Raw genomic sequence first — 19,738 nt, forward strand, 5'->3', positions numbered from 1 at the left:
TCACCAGAAAACTCCATTTCCACTCGTAAATTTCAATTTTCGCCGTGCGAGAGGAAGGATATCCCCCTCTCGCTCTAGCTCTCCCCCTCATTCGCTGCGCTCACTCGCTCGTACTGATACCCGCCTACTTTTATTATTTACCCGCCTACTTTTAGGCATATTACTAAGGACAACACTGCATTATACATGTGCATTTCAGCACGACAATGAATGGCTCTATTATGATGGGTTGAAGAGCTGCACGGACAAGGACTGTGAAAATTTAAAGATAAACTTAGTGGATATCGCTTGTCAACTTTGCTTTATGTAATAATAAAATAAGTAGCATTATCAATAGAAGAACTCAGTGGATAACAGTGGGCAAAACACTCACACATCAATTTCACCACTCCAGGAAATAGATGGAAATGTACATGTAACTATATAGCCAAATGATTCCCAAGCTGAAACCCTTTGTGTAGTGATGACAACATACATACATACATACATACATACATACATACATACATACATACATACATACATACATACATACAGACGTGAGGTAGGGAGGAAGAGAAACGGTTTTTGTCTGCATGAAGCGTTCATTTAAATAATTACACATGAGAGCGAGGGCAATATCACGCTTTATTGCCTGCCCAAGGGATGGTGGTCATGATCGAAATATTGATGATGCCCGAGCCGTAGGCGAGGGCATCATCAGTATTTCGATCATGACCACCAGCCCGAGGGCAGGCAAAAATCGTGATATTGCCCTAGCTCTCATGTGTTATTATTTTTATTACACCGAACAAGCAAACATGCAAAGACACAAAAACACAAAGACTTCTTCGAGTACAGTTCGCCTTTCTGAGTCCGGACCTCAGCGTAAAATGTTGTCAGTGCCGAGTCTAGGGTTGCCGCTGAAAATTTGCCGATCTCCTCGGTGGCGTATCCAAATTTGTTGCTTGCATACTCGCTGGACACAAAAATTGCTTGTATATTGATTGTTGCCATTTACGTTCGTTTGCTGTTTACTTGCATCAAAATATCGTCTAACTGTGCCGGTGACAGCTCTGCATGACGTTTCGCAGCCATTATAAGTTGCCGACTGCAACTTGCAAGTACAAGCGAATTTTTTAAGCGCAGAAAGGATGCGCTGTAAGTAAAATAACGTCATCCCTGTAATATCAAATGCAGAAGGCATCATCAAGTTCGCAGAGGGCATCATCACGTTCTTTTACATGTCACGTGAGTCGTGTTTAACCAATGGTAGCGCACGCTGAATCAGTGAGGTGTAATAAAAAACTATAACGTTTGTTTTAAACATCATTCCACAATATAATTTTGATGTTATGTCTCTCCTTTCTGCCTACATATATCCGTTGTCAAGTTTTTTTTAAGTATGGACTACTCCTTGAGAAAGGATATCAAAGTTGTAACAGTGATCAAACCAATGAAAAAGCTAAAAGATTTTATAAATGTTCTCCCTTTAGTATTTGTGATGATATCATCCTTTATTGTTTGAATGTCAAGAATGATTGTGGTGTTGACAGCAAAACACCGTTCGAAGGAAACTTTTTCGAGGTATGTGTTGTTTGATTGTCTGTCTGTAGAGGACGCTGTTTGCATGTTTGCACAGTGCTTCCCATATTATACACCATCTCTCGGTGAGGAGCGCGTCGAAGTTCGAGATATTTTGAGCCATAAGAGATTTCTAAGAAACCATCCTTGAAGTTTGTGCAGTAGCTGCGACTTTTAGGGATTTTATTCACTTTTCTGTTTTTAATGTCAACTACAATTTCTTGTTCTTCTCCTAAAGCATGTTGATATACACAGATTGTGAAGTCAGCCAGTACATAAAGTGCATTGTTATTGTTGACAAGTGATGTCTGGTCTCGACAATAATTCCAATGTAAACAACAACATTGCACTTTACGCGAATAGACGCTAAGTGGGAGAGCTAAATAGTAAGTGTTTCAAAATGAACTTGTAATTTACACAGAAAAAAAATGGTGAAAACATCGTAAACAGTTACAGCTACTGGCCCTTGAAAAATTTAGAGAGACTGCTGTCCGACATATTTACATTTAAAGAAGTGAGAAGGCCGAAAAAGTCTGACATACTACACCTGAAACGTCACTTGGTGAAGTGGTGGTTTAACTTTAGAGTGCACAACCGGACGCCACCATCATACTCTTTTGTGGAGGAGTTCTCTTTATTTCACATATGACTGTATTCAATATGCTGACTGGTGCTTAAGATTCCAGAATAGTTTCCTCGATATAAAAGCAAGGAGCTCTGAACTTTCAACTATATGTAATATTTCTAAAACTAAAAATCAACACCAAAGACAATGAAAGAAGACTACATCTGTAATATTATCATTTGGGCAGTAATAGTATGTCAATATGCGATGGCTTAGTGTCTAATTAAATGTGTGTAATCTACAATCTCTGATTTAATGCACTTTTAGGAAAACATGACGACACTTTAAATGAATTTTAATGAAACCTGGTATGTGGACCTGGATATACTGCACAAAGTTAACGGACTTTGCAGCTCGGCTGTCGAGTTTTTTCACCGAATTTCACGACATTTAAATAGAAGTGAACAAAGTATTGAATTTCATAAAGCGCTTCTACCAGATATAACATTCCTTTCACTAATCCAAAACGAGTGATGGGTATAAAGCACACTCATAGAATACACTAAAACCAGCAATTTTTCTGTGTAAGCCAGGAAAATGATATTCTTTCACAATTATATTATTTTAATAACTGAGGTAACATTACACGAAAGGCGTTTACCTATTTTCATTGCAAGGTGTAGTTTTCCGACCATACGTGATATGAATCAATAAAAATGTCTTCTTCACGTGACTTGTGTCCAAAGAACCCAATACATGTAATTGAAATGACTAATAAAAAGTAAGCGTAGTTGGGGAAACGCTAATGGTGGTTATAACGTACTGCCTCTGCTAATTCAGCAGTACACGTAAAAACAGAAGTTTCCAGTGACATTTAAAGATCTACAAACAACGCCAGGTGTCTAATGTGCCGGTTCGAAGACAAAAACTACAACACTATACTAGAATTCGAAGATTCAGGCCTGCTCTCCGGGACGTCCGACCCGGCTGAAGCGCCCGCACACGGCCGAATATTTCAGTCTGCTAAACACACAAAAAAAGACCTATTGATTCTCTTAGGGGCACATTGACACCGTTCAACGAAAGCAATGCCCACGCTGCATTTATCCTATTTTTCATCGGCAAGTTCAAGGTCATAATAACCTCCATACCCGAGCCGGTAGGTATTTTCTTTCCCGTTATGGTCCCATTTCACTTTGATCCATAAACCTTCTTCCACTTCTGAAACAACAGTTCCTTTACAATCTAACCCGCCGTCCTGAAAAATAGAAAACACCGATATGCGATTTCACAGCTACACAGTTAGAACGTTGTCGTTGCGGACCATGCGATTTCGTCTCGTAGACGTGAGATCTGAAGAGAGTCACCTGGGTTTTAAGGCGATATATATATATATATATATATATATATATATATATATATATATATATTATATATATATATATATATATATATATATATTCTTAGATATATTCTTAGATATTCTGATATATAAATATATATATATATATATTATATATATATATATATATATATATATATATTATATATAGGCGGAGAAGGTAGTGCAGGTCAAAAAAAGCCCAACGGGTTGGGGAGAGTACGAGAGGGGAAGGAATGTCCTGTGTCGTAAGACAATATTATATCACCAAGTTTGAGTTGCTCACCCTCCCTCCTGCAGCCATTCAATTCCCAACGCACTCGTCAAGACATCGTTATTGTTTGATCATATTACAGTACTGAGGTTCTGTACAGTCCCATCCGAGGGTCTCAGAAAAGGTACGAAAAACTGCATGTTTCTGAAATGTCAACTCTAGGTCATTTTATCTCACATAGCGTGCATCCAAATGCAAATTTAGCTAATAATTTAAAAGGAAAGGCACCTGTCAAAGCCCACACTTTGGCTGCTCAAAGTTTATAGCGTGTGGCACAGTAAGTGAGACTACCCACAATTCCCCATGATTTGTGTGCTCAGACATTATTTGCTGAAGGCTTCTTCAATTTTATCAGTTTCTTAACAATTTGAAAACTAGAATTTAAATTAAGGATTATTGGTTAAAACTATGTTCCAAAATTATTGATCATGTTTAAAATTCAGGAGTAAATTGAATAAGAACTCGATGTTTGAAGGTACTAAAAATGGTACACTTGTCAAGGTAAAGTTATCAGCAACTAAGATGGTCTCATCATACCACCTGTCAGACATGCAGATTTCCTTTGTCACGAACATTCAAAAAAATCAACACTCTTTCTTTTGCCAATACAGATGCAGCTTATTCCCTTAGTTTCCTTGAAAATATTGCATATGGCTGTCAAAAATCTATGTTGACAAAAACACAAAATTGCTATCTCCTCTGCGGAAAAGGGGTTGATCTTCTCATTATTCACAGTGAGAAATTAGGGAATTATTATTATCAAAACTATGGTCCCAGAATTTTGAAATATGGACCGAGCTGTTCTGTGTACAGAAGAAATTTGCTTCAGTTCAGTGAGTGATCTCCGTGTGTACGGATCACGGAGAATTGTGGGTAGCCTCATTTACTGTGTGTGGTGAGCCAGAGTTGACCTGGACCAACCACGGGTCATCTCATCTGAAAGCCTGCTTTCATATGCAAATACGGCCTGTGCACCTCTTGGCTTCATGGATAGTCATCATGAAATTAGCTTTATCCCACCTCAGGTGGACAAGCCACTTCTGTTAACTTCGCAATTTAACAATATGGCAGTCAAACTGACTTCAAACAAGCCTAACTCACTTGAGCCCAGCAAAATAGTTTATCAGTAGTAATAGCTGGCAAATTCACTGTCACATTGTGAAGTTTTTGTGCAATTTTGCATAACTCAACACACAGTTGAAAGGTAGGAAAAACTGTCCAGTTCAGCATTTTTCAATAGTAACTTCAAACATTGCTTTACCTATATACTATGTGGACAAAACCTGTGGTGATTTTTGGATAACGAAACACTTTTTATCAAATACTATTTTCTATACTTTGCTCTATGCATAGTTGTCGATGAATCGCTTTGATTCTACTGTACATGATCACTAAAATGCTGAACTGTTCTTAACACTCGCTCAGAGTCCACCCGAAGTACTTGACACTCCCTTCCATAGGGACGACTGCACTCGGCGCATTCCAATATTGACAAGCGATCGCTGAGCATTCGCCGTCTTAGGGGTCTCAATATGGTATGACAAAATTAAAAAGCCAGGCAAAATGTATTCAAATGTTTTAGTCGCTTACAATTGTAAAAAAGATGGGCGTACTCTCGGCCAATGATATAACATGTACATTCAACTACTGCAGTAGTGTGACATAAAATAGAGCGACGGTATTGACGGTTCAATAAAATATATTACAGCATTCTTCCTGCTTGAAATGATGTTATGTTTACCATTTTATTTCTTGTGATAAATTCAGAAACTATGCTATAAATTTTCTTGTCATAAATCAATAATTATAGAATCTCTCCTAAATCCTTATCCACGAAAACACTGTTACGGACTTCCGATTTCGCAGACTGCCGACGCTGCCTGTTCAAGTAGTGCGTTCATATTAACACAACTGTAAGGTATGTTTGAAATGAACTGTGTCAGTGTAACCGCACATCTATTTTCTATTTTCGCTCGTTTAGTATTTGCCAAGTCATCACTGTCAAAATTTCATAAAAAAGAGCGGAAAATAAAAATACAGCATTACGGGTGCTACGGCGCGCCAAATGTTTCAAAAATATTTATCGATTCAGTGCAAAAATTAACTGTCTTTCTCTATTGAAATAAAAATTCGGTGTCATTAGGAAGGAAATAAATAAGAAAAGTATAATTAAAAATCGAAAGACAGAAATGTCATTTAATACTTCATTTTAACTTGAGAATATTCTTTAAAGCGTAATTAGGAAATAAACAATTTTCAACGATTTGAAAAAGTCTTACATCCATACTTATCGACATACATACACATATAATAGTTCGCGTAAAAGGTGCAATGAGTGCTGATTTTACAAAACAAAAAAGTAGAATATGTTATACAGTGGTACGTATACAAAAATCACAAGAAAATCACTAAAAACCACTACTACCACTCGGAAAAAAATTACAAAAAATTAAAATGTGCCAGAAAATCATTATAAAAGAATCAGACAAAAAAAAGCCATGCATACATAAAATTATTTATGTACTTAAGAAAATTAAAAAGCAGTACGTCTCATAAAAAACGTATTATAGATAATCAAAAATATAATATGAACCACCAGCCGCTTTGACAGTAAAGAGAGCAAATCAGAGAAAAAATTCGGCAGTGATGGCTCTAGACAAAAGTGGACATCATCTACCAAAAAAATAAAATAAAATAAATAAAAAAAATAAAAAATGCCATGAACACAGCAAATACAAAAAAAGCGTGGGCCTGTGGAAAGATAAAACAAATGAGCACTCGCCACAGCAAAAAAAAAAAAAAAAAAAAAAAGAAAAAAAAAAAAAAAAGTGAGCACTCGCCACAGAAAAAAAACAAAACGCGCGAAATTACAATTAATTTATTCAAAAAACTCATGGTTCACGTTTCCTTCGATTGATTGACGAATCCCCAACAGCTGGGAATCCGATACTACATACTACAATGTTTGACGAAATATTAATTGAGCATTTCAGTGATAACTTTGACATCTTGAAACCTAGCTCTGTTTGGCTGGGCCCTGCCAAGCAGAGCTACTTGAAACCGTACTTGATGAAGTGAAGTGGTCAATATCACCTGAAGAACGTCCAGGTTAACAGTGAATAGTTCAAGAGAGTCAAGTTAACTGAACCAATTTCAGGCAGTCCACAGGTCAGGTCACGAGCGAGACGTACAACCCATGACCCTTCATAGCCACACTGAGAACCTATGGATGCCTTAGGCGCGGTATGACGAGGGGGGCACTGCACTGCAGGCCTTCCACCGAGCCGCTCTGTCATCGCCGTTACATGATTTCTACACAGTTACGTGTGATTCGATACATCGCGTTCAAATACCATGATAATAAACCACCTCGTTGTTTGGTATAATTCCTCGTCTATCCTCAAAGATCACCCAAATCATGATAAATAGTTTTGAAGAAATCTGCCGAGTGTAGAGAGAATGCCCATCGTTTTCCATGGTCGCGACATGACGAGCGACGCAATGCAACCGCGATCCCTCAGGATCGGCACAAGCCTTACGAGTATGGCGAGAGTGTCAGGCCTTCGCAACGCCAGACACTCTCACTATACTCGCAGGGCTCGACCGGCACATACAAGACATGTCGATCCCCATTGCTGAAAACTTTATATTCACACAGTCCAATATGTGGAGCTACGATATTTCTGCAGTAGCCTATATACATAGCTCTGGGTGGCAGGGCTGTGCGTGAGTAGCCCTGCGCACAGGTTTGTGTGTTCCCGGCGTTACACGGCCTCCACAACAGTAGTGGAGGCCGTATAACGCAGGGAACACACCGACATGTACGCAGGACTAGGCTGTGCGCTAACAGCGTTATACTGCCTGGCCGTATAGGCCTAACGCCGCGCCGGTAACTCACAGCCCTGCCACCCGGAGCAACAGTATACAGAGAAGTAGCGGCTGCTTGATCAGTGTTTGTCAAGTCGGGCGCGTTCGCGTTCTACATGCACTAGTGAAAACGTTGCCTCGAATCTAGACAGAGTGTTTTAGCCTGAGTATTTTTGCCTTTGTCACTCTCCGTTCAGAGGCTAAACCCACGGTTACGTGTGGTTCGATGCATAGCGGCCGCGGTATGCAATTTTACTATGCATACCAACACGGCTGCCACTATGTATCGGAACCACACGTAACCGTGGGCTAGTGGCTAGCCATCGTTTTGTTGGGGTAGGACTCCATGGTTTGGGCCTAGAATGTCTATGGTTTGGAAGAGGCGGTCCTACACTGTACAGCGAGGGGATCGCTGGCTGCCGGCGTGTAGGCCTACTGTACTAGCGACGGGACCGCCGGCCGCTGGCTTACCACCTCGAGTGTATATTGAGACACGCCATGAGCGAGGGGACCGCTGGCAGCCGACTAACCACCACGAGTGTTTTGTCCACCTGTAACTGTTTAATATAGAATGGAACGTGTCGGTAACTTGGACGTCCATGAGATGATATTGAAGACTAGAAGCTGAGAGTTATCGCTGAAATACCCAAAATATCTTGTCCAACATCCGAATGTGATTATCCAAAACCTCTGGCGTTAAACTGTAACAATCATGACGTTGAAAATTTCATGTTGGGCTTTTTCTGCGGGGTGTCCCACTCTGTTTTCTTTTCTCAAACGGGCCTCTTTTTTTTCTACTGAGTTCTTTTTTTTTTTTTTTTTTTTTTTTTGGTAACCTCGTTTTGGTTTTTTTTTTTTTTTTTTTTGGTAACCTCGTTTTGGTTTCTTTTCAGCCTCAACGCCGGCGCGATCTCGGTCGACTTTTCAGTTGTGATTCTCTTTCTTTTTTTAGTCAGACCTGATGGTGAATCATTTTGTTTTTTGGTAGTAGTGCAAGTACTATTTGTGGTTTTGTTTTTAATCATTTCAATATTTTTTTTGTGGTGTGCTTGATTTTTTTTTTTTTTTCCCTTATAATCAGCATTCATTGCACCTTTATATCAAATACACGTGTATGTGTACGTCAATAAGTATGGGAGTGTGGTATTTCTAAATTTTTGCAAACAGTTTATCTTCTCATTGCGGTTTAAAGAATATTTTACAATTAAGCATTACACAACATTCTGCCCTTTTTGCAATAATACTTTTCTCGTTTATTTTCTTCCGTAATTCCATCGAATTTTTATTTCAATCGAGAAAGACGGTTGCACGTCATCTTTATCTGTACAGACACATTCAAATATTTAATGACACGTATTTTCAAATGAATGATATTTTTATGAAAAGGTACATTAATAAAATGCAATGATATGGACGAAAGAACTTTTTTCTTTATTATCCATACACGTTTAAGACTTTTTTTAGAAAGAAAATTTGACAGTTTATTTTTACTCTATGACGATAAATATTTTTGAAACATTTGGCGCGCCGTAAGGTGCATTGGCCGCCGACTAAGTTAAACATGCTGTTCAAGCGTTACTACGGCGCGCCAAATGTTTCAAAAATATTTATCGTCATAGAGTAAAAATAAACTGTCAAATTTTCTTTCTAAATAAAGTCTTAAACGTGTATGAATAATAAAGAAAAAAGTTCTTTCGTCCATATCATTGCATTTTATTAATGTACTTTTTCATAAAAATAACATTCCTTTGAAAATATGTGTCACTTAATATTTGAATGTGTCTGTACAGATAAAGATGACGTGCAACCGTCTTTCTCGATTGAAATAAAAATTCGATGGAATTACGGAAGAAAATAAACGAGAAAAGTATTATTGCAAAAAAGGGGAGAATGTTATATAATACTTAATTGTAAAATACTCTTTAAACCTTAATGAGAAGATAAACTGTTCGCAAAAATTTGGAAATACCACACTCCCATACTTATTGACGTACATACACGTGTATTTGATATAAAGGTGCAATGAATGCTGATTATAAGGGAAAAAAGTAAAAAAAAAAATCAAGCACACACACAAAAAATATTGAAATGCTTAAAAACAAAAACAAAAATAGTACTTTCACTACTACAAAAAACAAAGCGAACAACCATTAGGTCTGACATAAAAAAGGAAGGGAGTCACAACTGAAAAGTCGACCGAGATCGCGCTGGCGTTGAGGCTGAAAAGAAACCAAAACGAGGTCAGTTTGAAAAAAAAACCAAAACGAGGTTACCAAAAAAAAAAAAAAATGCGGTTCACAAAAAAAAAAAAAAAAAAAAAACAGTAGAAAAAAAAGAGGCCCGTTCGGGAAAATAAAACAGAGTGGGACACCCCACAGAAAAAGCCTAACATGTTCTCAACGTCATGATTTTAGAGTTTAGTGCCAGAGGGTTTTGGATCATCACAGTCGGATGTTGGACAAGATATTTTGGGTATTTCAGCGATACAGCTGTAACTCTCAGCTTCTCAGTTTTCAATATTATCTCATGGACTTCCAAGTTACCGACACGTCCCATTCTATATTAAACAGTTACAAGTGGACAAAACCGTTCGTGGTGGTTCGTCGGCTGCCAGCGGTCCCCTCGCTCACGGCGTGCCTAATTGTACACTTGAGGTGGTAAGCCAGCGGCCGGCGGTCCCGTCGCTAGTTCAGTACACGCCGGCGACCAGCGATCCCCTCGCTGTACAGTGTAGGGCCGCCTCTCCCGAACCATAGACAGTCTGTGCCCAAACCATGGAGTCCTACCCCAACAGAACGATGGCTAGCCGCTATATAGCCCACGGTTACGTGTGTGATTCGATATATAGCGGCCGCAGTGTGGGTATGCGTAGTAAAATTGCATACCACGCAGCGGTCGCTACGTATCGAACCACACGTATCGTGTTTTTAGACTCAAAACGGAGTGTGGCAAAGGCAAAAAGACTCAGGCTAAAACACTCCGTTTAGATTCGAGGCAACGTTTTCAGTAGGCCTAGTACATGTAGAACGTGAACGCGCCCGACTTGACACTTGAACAAGCAGCCGCTAGTTCTCTGAATACTGTCTGTACCTCCGGGTGGCAGGGCTGTGAGTTACCGGCGTTATACGGCCTGGCCGTGTAACGCCGGTAACTCACATCCCTGCCCCCCAGAGCTATGTAAAGGCTACGGCACAAATATCGTAGCTCCATATATTGGACTGTGTGGAAATAAAGCTTTCTGCAATGGGGATCGACATGTCGTGTATGTGCCGGTCTAGCCCTGCGAGTATAGTGAGTGTCTGGCGTTGTGAAGGCCGGACACTCTCGCCATACTTACTCGTAAGGCTTGTGCCGGTCCTGGGGGATCGCGGTTGCATCATAGTGCATGTTTATAGTTTACGTCGCTCGTCTTGTCGAACACGGGAAACGATGCATCGCGATGGACGTTCTCTAAAACACGCGGCAGATTTCTTACAAACTATTCATTTTTAATGATTTGGGTGATCTTTGAGGATAGACGAGGAATTACCAAACAACGAGGTGGTTTATTATCATGGTATTTGAATTCATTCCATCGTAGAAATCCACGGTCACGTGTGGTTCGATCTGTGTATCGAACCACACGTAACCGTGTAGAAATCATGAACGGCGATGACAGAGCGGCTCGGTGGAAGGCCTTCATAACTGCAGTGGGCCCCCTGCCATACCGCACCTAAGGCATCCATATGTTCGCAGTGTTGCTATGAAGGGACATGGGTTGTACGTCTCGCCCCTGATCTGAACTGTGGACTGTCTCAAATTGGCTCAGTTAACTTGACTCTCTGGAACTATTCACTGTTAATCTGAACGTTCTTTAAGTGATATTGCCCACTTCGCTTTATCAAGTACGGTTTCAAGTAGCCCTGCGTACAGGTCTGTGTGTTCCCGGCGTGATACGGCCTCCACCATAACGCCTGGAACACACAGACCTGCACGCAGGGCTAGGTTTCAAGTAGCTCTGCTTGGCAGGGCACAGCCAAACAGAGCTAGGATTCAATATGTCAAAGTTACCACTGAAATGCTCAATTAATATTTCGTCAAACATTGGAGTATGTGGTGATCGGAATCCCAGCTGTTTGGGATTCATCGATCGAAGGAAACGTGAACCATGAGTTTTTTGAATAAATTAATTGTATTTCGCGCGTTTGGTTTTGTGTGTGGTGTGCTCGGTTTGTTTTCGTTTGTTTTCGTTTTTTTTTTTTGCTGTGGGGAGTCCTCATTTTTTCTTTCCACGGGCCCATGCGGGTTTTTTTTGTATTTGCTGTTGTCCATGGCATTTTTTATTTTTTTATTTTTATTTTTTTTATTTATTTTTTTTTAGTAGATGATGTCCACTTTTGTCAAGAGCCATCACTGCCGAACTTTTTCTCTGATTTCCTCTCTTTACTTTCAAAGCGGCTGGTGTTCATATTATATTTTTGATTATCTACAATACGTACTGCTTTTTAATTTTCTTAAGTACATAAATAATTTTATGTATGCGTGGCTTTTTTGTCTAATTCTTTTATAATGATGTTCTGTATGTGGTTCACATTTTAATTTTTTGTAATATTTTTTCCGAGTGGTAGCAGTGGTTTTTAGTGATTTTCTTGTGATTTTTGTGTACGTACCACTGCAAACATCTTATACTTTTTTTTGTAAAATCAGCACTAATTGCACCTTTTACGCGAACTATTATACGCGTATGTACATCGATAAGTGTGGATGTATGAATTTTTCAAATCGTTGAAAATTGTTTATTTCCTAATTACGCTTTAAAGAATATTCTCAAGTTAAAATGAAGTATTAAATGACATTTCTGTCTTTTGTTTTTTAATTATACTTTTCTTACTAATGACACCTAATTTCCTTCCTAATGACACCGAATTTTAATTTCAATTGAGAAAGACAGTTTATTTTTGCTCTGAATCAATAAATATTTTTGAAACATTTGGCGCGCCGTACGTTACACTTAGGCCAAAAAAAAGAAATGTTTCTGGTCAGCGCGCGCGTCACTTGAACAACAGCGCGTATTTTTTTTCTGTTTGTGGCCGGCGGCCGTGGCTGACACCAAACCAAAATGGCTGAAGAGAAAGACAAAATTCTTTGGGGGGAATGATCAGTGACTGCATGAACAGTATATATGTGACTATATTGATAAAACTATAAAACTGACCCTCCTCCCTCCTACGGCGCGCCAAATGTTACAAAAATATTTATCGATTCAGTGCAAAAATAAACTGTCTTTCTCAATTGAAATAAAAATTCGGTCTCATTAGGAAGGAAAAAGTAAGAAAAGTATAATTAAAAAACAAAAGACAGAAATGTCATTTAATACTTCATTTTAACTTGAGAAAAAATCTTTTAAGCGTAATTAGGAAATAAACAATTTTCAACGATTTGAAAAAGTCATACATCCATACTTATCGACATACATACACGTATAATAGTTCGCGAAAAAGGTGCAATGAGTGCTGAAATACAAAAAGAAAAAAGAAAAATATGTTATACAGTGATACGTCCACAAAATTCACAAGAAAATCACTAAAAATCACTACTACCACTCGGAAAAAATAGTACAAAAAATAAAAACGTAAACCACATACAGAAAATAATTGTAAAAGAATCAGACAAAAAAAGCCATGCATACATAAAATTATTTATGTACTTAAGAAAATTAAAAAGCACTACGTCTCATAATAAACGTATTATAGATAATCAAAAATATAATATGAATCACCAGCCGCTTTGACAGTGAAGAGAGAAAATCGGTGAAAAAATTCGGCAGTGATGGCTCTAGACAAAAGTGGATCTCATCTACAAAAAATAAAATAGAATAAAATAAAAACGAAAAAAATAAAAAATGCCATGAACAGAGATACAAAAACACAAGAGGGCCTGTGGAAAGAAAAAATAAATGAGGACTCGCCACAGCAAAAAAAAAGAAAAAAAAAGAAAAAAAGAAAAAAAACGAGCACTCGCCACAGAAAAAAAAAAAAACAAGCCCGAATTACAATTATTTTATTCAAAAACTCATGGTTCACGTTTCCTTCGATCGATGACCCAACAGCGGGCAATCCGATCACCCACTCCAATGTTTGACGAAATATTAATTGAGCATTTCAGTGATAACGTGACATCTTGAAACCTAGCTCTGTTTGGCTGGGCCCTGCTCTACTTGAAACCATACTTGATGAAATGAAGTGGGCAATATCACCTAAAGAACGTCCAAGTTAACAGTGAATAGTTCCAGAGAGTCAAGTTAACTGAGCCAATTTCAGGCAGTCTACAGGTCAGATCACGAGCGAGACGTACAACCCATGACCCTTCATAGCAACACTGCGAACAAATCGATGCCTTAGGCGCGGTATGGCAGGGAGCCCACTGCAGGCCTTCCACCGAGCCGCACTGTCATCGCCGTTTGGCCTACATGATTTCTACACAGTTTTATACGTATGGTTCGATACATCGGGTTCAAATACCATGATAATAAACCACCTCGTTGTTTGCTAATTCCTCGTCTATCCTCAAAGATCACCCAAATCATGATAAATGAATAGTTTTGAAGAAATCTGCCGCATGTTGAGAGAACGTCCATCGTTTTCCGTGTCCGACAAGACGAGCGACGCAACTGTACAAGCCTTACGACTACGAGTATGGCGAGAGTGTCCGGCCTTCGCAACGCCAGACACTCTCACTATACTCGCAGGGCTAGACCGGCACATACACGACATGTCGATCCCCATTGCAGAAATCTTTATATCCACACAGTCCAATATATGGAGCTACGATATTTGTGCAGTAGCCTATACATAGCTCTGGGTGGCAGGGCAGGGCTGTGAGTTACCGGCGTTATACGGCCTGGCCGTATCCGGTAACTCACAGCCCGGCCTTGCTGCGGATCCGTAGCCCTACCACTCCCTTTGCTCGTTGTGTTGAGCTACAGTGTAGAGAAATAGCGGCTGCTTGATCAGTGTTTGTCAAGTCGGGCGCGTTCGCGTTCTACAGGTACTACTACTAGTGAAAACGTTGCCTCGAATTTAAACGGAGTGTTTCAGCCCGAGTATTGTTGCCTTTGCCACACTCCGTTTAGAGGCTAAACCCACGGGATACGTGTGTGGCTCGATACATAGCGGCCGCTGCTAGCTTTGCATGGCAGGGCTGTGTACGTGTTACCGCGTTATACGGGAGGCCGTGTCACGCCGGTAACACACAGCCCTGCAATGCAGAACTAGGCCGCAGAGTGCTGCGTGGTATGCAATTTTACTATGCATACCCACACGGCGGCCGCTGTGTATCGAACCACACGTAACCGTGGGCTAGCGGCAAGCCATCGTTTTGTTGGGGTTTGGGCACAGACTGTCTATGATTTGGGAGAGGCGGCCTACACTTTACAGCTAGGGGATCGCTGTTTGCCGGCGTGTAGGCCTACTGTACTAGCGACGGGACCGCCGGCCCGCGCTGGCTTACCACCTCGAGTGTACATTGGAGCGAGGGGACCGCTGGCAGCCGACGAACAACCAAGAGTGTTTTGTCCACTTTTAACCATAACTGGTAACTGTTTAATATAGAATGGGAGGTGTCGATAACTTGGACGTCCATGAGATGATATTGAAGACTAGAAGCTGAGAGTTATCGCTGAAATACCCCAAATATCATGTCCAACATCCGAGTGTGATGATCCAAAACCCTCTGGCATTAAACTGTAACAATCATATGACGTTGACAATTATTCAATTTTCATGCTGGGCTTTTTCTGCGGGGTATCCCACTCTGTTCTTTTCTCGAACGGGCCTCTTTTTTTCTACTGAGTTTTTTTTTTTTTTTTTTTTTTTGGTAACCTCTTTTTTTTTGTAACCTCGCTTTGGTTTTTTTCCCAAGCTGACCTCGTTTTGGTTTCTTTACAGCCTCAACGCCGGCGCGATCTCGTCGACTTTTCAGTTGTGATTCTCTTTCTTTTTTAGTCAGACCTGATGGTGGTTCGTTTTGTTTTTTGGTAGTAGTGCAAGTACTATTTGTGGTTTTGTTTTTAATCATTTCAATATTTTTTTTGTGTGTGCTTGATTTTTTTTCTTTTTTCCCTTATAATCAGCATTCATTGCACCTTTATATCAAATACACGTGTATGTGTACGTCAATAAGTATGGGAGTGTGGTATTTCCAAATTTTTGAAAAGTTTATCTTCTCATTACGGTTTAAAGAATATTTTACAATTAAGCATTACATAACATTCTGCCCTTTTTTGCGATAATACTTTTCTCGTTTATTTTCTTCCGTAATTCCATCGAATTTTTATTTCAATCAAGAAGGACGGTTGCACGTCATCTTTATCTGTACAGACACATCCAAATATTTAATGACACGTATTTTCAAATGAATGCTATTTTTATGAAAAGGTACATTAATAAAATGCAATGATATGGACGAAAGAACTTTTTTCTTTATTATTCATACACGTTTAAGACTTAAATTTTTAGAAAGAAAATTTGACAGTTTATTTTTACTCTATGACGATAAATATTTTTGAAACATTTGGCGCGCCGTATCCCTCCCTTGAGGCAAAAAAATAAAAAATAAAAAAAATGCGCGTCACCGCACCATTTTTAAAGAAAGACCTGACCAGAAACATTTCTCTTTTTTGGCCTTACATGTTCTGTTTTAATTCTTGGCGGGAACATTTTCAGCTTTACTACCATTTACTATTTTAGTAATAACCAAAGACACATACACACACGGCACTGATATAGTGGTAAAGTAATTATAGGTTATATAGATCCTATCTAAGTGATCGGGGCACGGGGTTAATATCGTTGTCACAAGATAAAAGGGTCATACCAGCTCATTCCTCACAGCATCTTGTAACTTTTGTCAGTTGCTGGGTAACTTTTTGAGAAAAAATCTCATGTAAACATCCGGTCCTAACGATACAGCAATCACCACTGCAATAAATTTTGATGCATTCTTTAAATAATCTAGCGTCTGTGTTTGAAGAAAACGATGTAAAGTTTTGAGGATCCGTAGTTTCGATTGCCTACCTGGTCATCCCAAGTCCAGTCCGCGCTTCGTTCAACTCGGTCGCCGACTTTAACTTTGCGGGCAAGTTCAGGGCCACCTCTTTTCTGATGAAACAAAAGTCAGAATGATGAATGCAGTCTTTAAATTCGTCACAAAGTAATCTTGTGAAACATTGTAATAAAATCTCTTCTTTGAACTATGACCCACTTTTCTCCTGGTCGAACGATTTGTAGATACTTATCTACGCGATAGTTTGGTTGAATTTTAAACCTGATCGTAGACCTAGACAAGGGTTCCAATAAACATGGTTTTCGATGTTAACAAGAAAGCTTCACGTAGAGAAGAACTGTAATGTTTCAACAAGATTTCTCAATAAACAACTTACGGATAAGAAATACGATTACAAATTAAGCCGAGGAGTTAGATTGTTGACCAACCGGAAACTAACCAAAGTTGTAAAAAGATTCATTTTGGTAGGTCTTTACAGCAAGGAGAATATTCATTAAATTGAAGTGTTTAGGTGACCTCTGTGGCTTCAAGAACGCTATAAAGTAAAGTGTTAGCACTACTAACCCAGACCACCCGTCCAATGTCAATTGATTGGACTCTCGGTTTCGATTCTGCGTCAGAGAGTTGAATTCCTCCAGTAATTGTCAGTCCTTCCAGCCTTTGATCACAGACGCTTCTGAGCTTAAAAACGAGTTTGCTCTTCATCGTCACCACCTCCACGTTGTTGCCATAGGTGACCACTTTCTCGCTGTAATCACACGCATCCGAAGCACGTCTGAGGTCAGCTTCGAGTTTCTTTTCGTGGTCGGTTACCGCTGCGTCCTTTCTCGTGTAGCGCTGGTTGGTTTCTCTCTTCAACTTGTCGGCCTGATCTCTCACTTCTTTGGTCAGCGATTTGATGAGTTGGTCTGCTCTCTCTTCGATCTCCGTCAGAGTTTTCTCCTTGTTTTCGGCAAGAGATTGCTTCACCCTGCGCGCTCCATCGATGAGAAATTGGATCTTAGAAACATCGGTCTGTGCTGTGGTTAGCAGAGCATCGACGTCGTTTCGACTTTCTTCGCCAGCAACCGCGATGTCAATGACGTCATGGCCCCGGTGATCTTGTAGAGAGCAGAGCACGCATGCAGGAACTTCGCATTCTTTGCAGTAAAGCTTGACCATCTCCTCTCTGTGATTCTTGCAGACGCTGATTAAGTGTGGCCGTGATGTTGCCCAACTCTTCACATCTTTTAACTCCCTCTGGCCGATGAACTGGTGCTCCTTCGTCGCCTTCATTCGTTGGTGATGTCTCAAGCAGTTTTCACACAGAAACCCTCCGCACTGCAGGCAATAAGACGCAGACTGGTTGTGGAGGACTTCGTCGCAGCCAGAACACGAAATCTTTACACTCTTGTCAATCGACCTGCTGTAGGCGTTCATTGTTTCACAGATGCCGGCCACGAAGAAATTATCTCTCAATCCCCGGGCGCCATCTTTTGGGAGTCGGAACGGTGCACGACACACGGGACATTTCGGCGCCTGACGAAAATGGCCGTTCTTCTCGACATAACCGACCAGACAATGTAAGCAAAACGAGTGGAGGCAATCCAACTGTTTTGGATCAGAAAATTTCTCGAAGCAAATGCAACACGTGAGGAAATCTTCCTCAATTTTGCTGAGCGCGTTTGCTCGAGCCATGCCGCCAGAGTTTTTCAGTCACGTGACACAAAGTTTGGACTTTGCGCCCCCTACTATTTTGTCACCTAAAAAAACAAAACAGCATTTCATAGAAGTTTTCTGTGATTAGCTACTAGTATCTATTACTGCACATTGAAACACGTGGGCTTATTAAGGTTACTATGTGCCACGTCCTATATTATCCTGAGTGAAGTATCGCGTGAGAAGCATTTGCCTTTTCTCGCCACTGAGTGGCTAAAGGTCAGGAATTCCCCCCGGGAACGCTTGTATCTTGTTGGCGACAAGTTACTATACGACTTTGGTGCCTGGTGATACCAACCGCTGAAGTGCTCCAGGACCTAACAATGTCCACCCGCTTTGCAGTTCCCATGAAATGAGTATACTTATCTGATATATTGCAGTGTAACATTATCGCCCGGGACTTTCAGAACAAGGCCACGAAGGTGAAGGCTCATGGTTCGAACAGAAGAATTGTGGTTCACGAAAGATAAACTTGGAGTTGCGGCTCCATTGCACGACATCGGTACTTTGTGATGATAGCGACTTGAAACAGTAATTCTACCATTATCTTCATAATAAATTAAAAAAAAAGAATCTCCACCAAAGTTCCTACCATACAATCCTTCCACAAGATACTCGACTGTGATTACAGTGTGAATACGCTGATGCATACACATATATTGTATTATATGGTAGGCAGTTTTAACGCAATTTTTTCGGATCCCATGAATAAAGCCCTCAGGCGATATTTTATAAATTGTTAAACGCCCTGGACTTTAGACTTGGTTCAAGTCGGTGAATTTATAAAAAGTAAAATCGTTTGTAATAGTTTCTCTTGTGTCTCTCCTATTTCGTACAAACCTATTCAAAATTTGGGAGCCCAGGTTTCCCAGCGATTGAATGCGTTACCTTTGAGTCTGCGCAGTAGTGAGTTAGTTTCTGCCGGATTCCGGATGAAACTCTCCCGTACAGCGTCAGACCCACTCATAGCGTTCACTCCACTCACGAGTTTCACATGTAGATAAAACATAAATCATCGCGTTCACTCCACTCAAACAATCACAAATCACAGACTTGAAGCAAGTCTACCTGGACGTCGACAATGACAGCTAGGCGCGCCGTCACCTATTCCGTTTCGCGCGAAAATAATCAGTGTTTACGCACTATCACGTTTTCGCACCATCAGTGCTAGGAGTTGTTTAATCGGTTTGAAAAAAATATTACCTCCCGCTGAAAGAATGCTAGACTGAAAGATCCGTCGCTCGAGGGCGCTCTCTACGCCCCCTCCCCAGGGGAGCGTAGAGTGTCCATGAGCGACGGATCTTCAGTAGAAAAGAATGCTTGATGGAACTCTCACTTTTCCCTTCAC

General features: G+C 40.2%; 1 protein-coding gene across 1 annotated transcript; it reads right to left on the bottom strand.

The window, feature by feature from the left end:
- Positions 1-2,566: 2,566 nt before the first annotated feature.
- LOC139131452 (E3 ubiquitin-protein ligase TRIM56-like) lies at positions 2,567-19,024 on the bottom strand. Its single transcript, XM_070697503.1, has 3 exons — positions 17,257-19,024; positions 16,704-16,787; positions 2,567-3,386 (listed from the first exon to the last, which is right to left on the bottom strand). Exons 1-3 carry the CDS (start codon positions 18,367-18,369, stop codon positions 3,237-3,239), a joined length of 1,347 nt encoding a protein of 448 aa, XP_070553604.1. The 5' UTR covers positions 18,370-19,024; the 3' UTR covers positions 2,567-3,236.
- Positions 19,025-19,738: the final 714 nt, after the last annotated feature.

This window comes from Ptychodera flava, chromosome 4 (assembly GCF_041260155.1).
Source record: "Ptychodera flava strain L36383 chromosome 4, AS_Pfla_20210202, whole genome shotgun sequence".
Lineage (NCBI taxonomy): Eukaryota > Metazoa > Hemichordata > Enteropneusta > Ptychoderidae > Ptychodera > Ptychodera flava.